This window comes from Bidens hawaiensis, unplaced genomic scaffold, assembly GCF_021521415.1.
Source record: "Bidens hawaiensis isolate Kalapana, Puna unplaced genomic scaffold, B.hawaiensis_p1.1 tig00030498_1, whole genome shotgun sequence".
Classification (NCBI taxonomy): domain Eukaryota; kingdom Viridiplantae; phylum Streptophyta; class Magnoliopsida; order Asterales; family Asteraceae; genus Bidens; species Bidens hawaiensis.
Window position 1 is genome coordinate 176595 of NW_027495078.1, and position 3641 is coordinate 180235.

The following is a 3641-nucleotide window of genomic DNA, read 5'->3' on the forward strand; positions in this document are numbered from 1 at the left end:
TGGGACATGCCTTGTTTAAATCGGTGAAATCGACACATACCCTCCACTTTCCTTTCTTTTTTGAAACAACCACAACATTAGCCAATCATAGAGGATACTTAACCTCTCTGATCATACCGGCCTTAAGAAGTTTTTCAACTTTTTCTTGTATGATCGCATTCCTCTCAGGAGCAAATTTCGTTTGCTTCTGGTGAATGGGTTTAATAGAAATATCAAGGCCTAGTTTATGAGTAATTACCTCTTTTGAAATACATGTCATGTCGGAGTGATTGAAGGCACATTTAGATTTTCGTTGCTTGAGGAAGGATATTATATCCTCTTCAATCTAAGTAGGGATACTGGATCCTAGGAAAACTTTTGTGTATGGATCCTCGAGGTCCAATGATACTTCTTTCAGGTCTTGTTCTCGAGCCTCCAGCATGTTCCTAGGATGTTGTTGTAGTTGCTATGCTACCGTTTACTTAGCTACTGGCTTCAAGGATAGGAGTAATAGTTCTTAGCTTCCACTTGGTCGCCGTCTATTCTCACTACCCCCCCCCCCCCCCCAAGGAGTTGGTAGTTTGATACACTGGTGATAAGTAGACGCTACAGCTTTCATTTCATGTAGTCATGGCCTGCCAAGAATTACATTGCAACAAGACAAATTATCAATAACACAAAATTTTTTATAAGAGTTTACTCCCTCAATGTATATAGGAAGCTTGGTGTCCCCCATTGTTTTCTTAGTCTCATGACTAAAACCAACGAGCACAGATGATCGGGGAACGATTTCTGAATCTGGGATATTCATCTTCTTGAGCAAATCATATTGAATGATGTTAACCGAACTTCCTCCATCAACTAGGATCATGCGCACATAATGATTAGAAATAAATAGAGTTATAATCAAACCATCGTGATGAGGATCCTGAATGCTCATTTTATCCTCTTCATCAAAGAAGATTCTCTTATCAGTTGTTAAGGTAGTAGATATGATATGTCGATCCCCGTATTTCAACTTAGTTTCTTTAGCATGTCTCTTGGCCGAAGAAAAGGAGGTTCCACATATATCCGAGCCACAAGAGATGAAATTGATGACTTGTGCATCTGGTGGGGGTGGAGCTGCTTTCTGTGGGACGTCTTCAGGATCCTGGATCCTTGACTTCTTTCTTCCTAATAGCTCAATGAAATGTCCTTTGCTTAGGAGATATCCAATTTCCCTCCTTAAGCTAATACATTCATCGGTCTGATGGCCAAAATCTTCATGGAATGCACACCACATGGACTTTTCCTTGAAGGATGTTGTTTTCACATTTTTCCGAGGCCATCTTCTTCATGGCACATATCAAACCATGAGTATCAACAGAGAAACAATACTCGGAAATACTCGAATAATCCTCCTTATCATCAACTTCTTCGACTGCTCGGACATTTTGGCTGTTGAATTTTGAACAAGGCTTGGAGTTGTTGTTCCTGAATGAGGATCCTTGTTTCTTGTCAGGAGACTCTTGTTTTGTTGGATTTCCTAACCGTTCTTGGATCTTCTTATCATCCTCTAGCCATATAAACCTGAGTGCCCTGTTTCTGACTTCATCTAACGTCCTGCATGGGGTCATCACAAGATCATCATAAAATGGGGAGCCCTTATCTAACCCCATCTTGAATGCCTCAACTACGGTAGCCATATCAAGATTAGGGATCTCTAGGGAGAAAAAGAAGTAACAGAGTAGGGATGAAGACTTAGTAGCCATTTAAGTGCAGATCCTGTCAATGTGGATCCGAAGCCCTTGCATAGGCAAGCTTCCTTGAGTCTTTCAGGAATGGGGTTGATCTCCATCCTCTCCATATACTGAGCCACATGCTCTTCTGGATCGATCGTTCAATCGCACACCTTCATATTGGGGGTTTGAAAGCGTTTTGGGATCTCAGCATCACATATTGGTGGAGCGAATCTGGACAGTTTGTGGCTCCCTTCTGGTATTTCAGGAATTGGTCGGACCACTCCTGGCACGCTGGATATCATATTCTAAGAACAGGATACTTCTGGCCAACCATGAAGAAAGATTCCATGGAGTATTCAAAGAAGTGTAATGCTTGTCAAAGACACAGCAACATTCTGCACCAACCAGCGGAACCTATGTATCCTATATCCTCATCATGGCCTTTCATGAAGTGGGGCATGGATATTGTGGGTAAGCTACCTAAAGCACCAGGATGAAAAGTGTTCATGCTTGCCATGACTGATTACTTCTCAAAGCGGATAGAAGCAGAAGCTTTTGTACAAGTCCGCGAAAAAGATGTGATATCCTTCATTAAAAGAAACATTATTACTAGATTTGGTATTCCTTCAGAAATTATTTGTGACAATGGTTCCCAGTTTATCAGGAAAAGAACCACTAACTTTTGTGGTAGTTAGGGCATCAAGATGATCACTTCTACACCAGTTCACCCTCAAGCCAATGGTCAAGTGGAATCAAGCAACAAGATTATCATCTTGAAGAAGAAAATAGGATCCAAGAAAGGCAAGTGGGCTAAGGAGATTCCTTATGTCCTTTGGGCTAATAGAACAACACCAAAGAATGCAACAGGTCAAACACCCTTCTCATTGGTGTTTGGATCAAAAGCTGTAATCCCTACAGAAATGGTGGTTCCTACCGCAAGAACAAGCATCCGTGATCCTCAGGCCAATGAGGTCCAAGACCTAGATACTGTTGATGAGCTCAAAGAACTAGCCAAGATCAGAATGGCAGCATATCAACAAAGGGTAGCTGGGGCATACAACAAGAATATCAGGATTCAAAGAATTCATGAAGGAGATTTAGTCTTAAGGAAAGCTTTCCAAAATACAACTAGCCCCGCAGATGGAAAGCTAGCCCCTAAGTGGGAAGGCCCCTACTTGATCGAATTAGAAGCAGGAAAGGCGGCATATCATTTACTCACCATGGAAGGTGACCGACTACCAAGAGCATGGAATGTCATCCATCTTAAGAAGTACTTTTTCTAGTCAGAATCAAGAATCCTTAAAGGATCAAGGATCCTCAAGTTGGTAAAATTTATTCTATCATTTATTTATTTCAAATTTACATTACTAACTAAAGGATAATATGTTCTTAACATTTATCTTTTCCAATCTTTAAGTAACAATGCAGATTTCAATAAGAGGTTCAATGATTAAGAGGTTGGCCACCTCTCCCTCACAATTAAGATACATTGCTATTTTCTTGGCCTAGCCTACGATTAAGGTGTGACCCCCGATGGTCATATCTTCCAAGGTTTAAAGGTTTTCACCTTTCTTACGAAATAGAGTTTCTACACTCTCACATGTAGCGCACATTATCCAAAGTATAGTTCGGGGCAGCGGGATCAGTACACGCTTAGTGGCTGCAATTTCGTTTCTTTCGGCTATATGGAGGATCCTACGAATTATGGTAGACGTGCCATACCTAAGGTTTTGGCATTTTCACGTCACTCAAGTTTAGGCTAAATCCCGGTTTGGGTGAGTCCCCAGTTAACATCCGTATCTTTGGGCCAGTCCCCAGTTTGGGCTTGTCCCCAATTTTTGGGCTTGTCCACAGTTCACGGGCTTGTCCCCAGTTACACGGGCTTGTCCCCAGTTGCACGAGCTTGTCCCCAGTTTATATTTTGGGCTTGTCCCCAGTTTG

The 3641-nt window shown here is 41.7% G+C and overlaps 1 protein-coding gene across 1 annotated transcript; it reads right to left on the reverse strand.

The window, feature by feature from the left end:
• Positions 1-599: 599 nt before the first annotated feature.
• Positions 600-1261, reverse strand: LOC143580462 (uncharacterized). Its single transcript, XM_077063473.1, has 3 exons — positions 892-1261; positions 680-840; positions 600-614 (listed from the first exon to the last, which is right to left on the reverse strand). The coding sequence occupies exons 1-3, from the start codon at positions 1259-1261 to the stop codon at positions 600-602; spliced, it is 546 nt and encodes a 181-aa protein (XP_076919588.1).
• Between the last annotated feature and the right edge of the window lie 2380 nt (positions 1262-3641).

Coding starts and splice junctions, on each gene's coding strand:
- LOC143580462 (XM_077063473.1), bottom strand. CDS start 1,261: ATGTGGTGTGCATTCCATGAAGATTTTGGCCATCAGACCGATGAATGT. Junction 841..891: donor TCAGGATCCTCATCACGATG/GTTTGATTATAA, acceptor GCATGATCCTAG/TTGATGGAGGAAGTTCGGTT.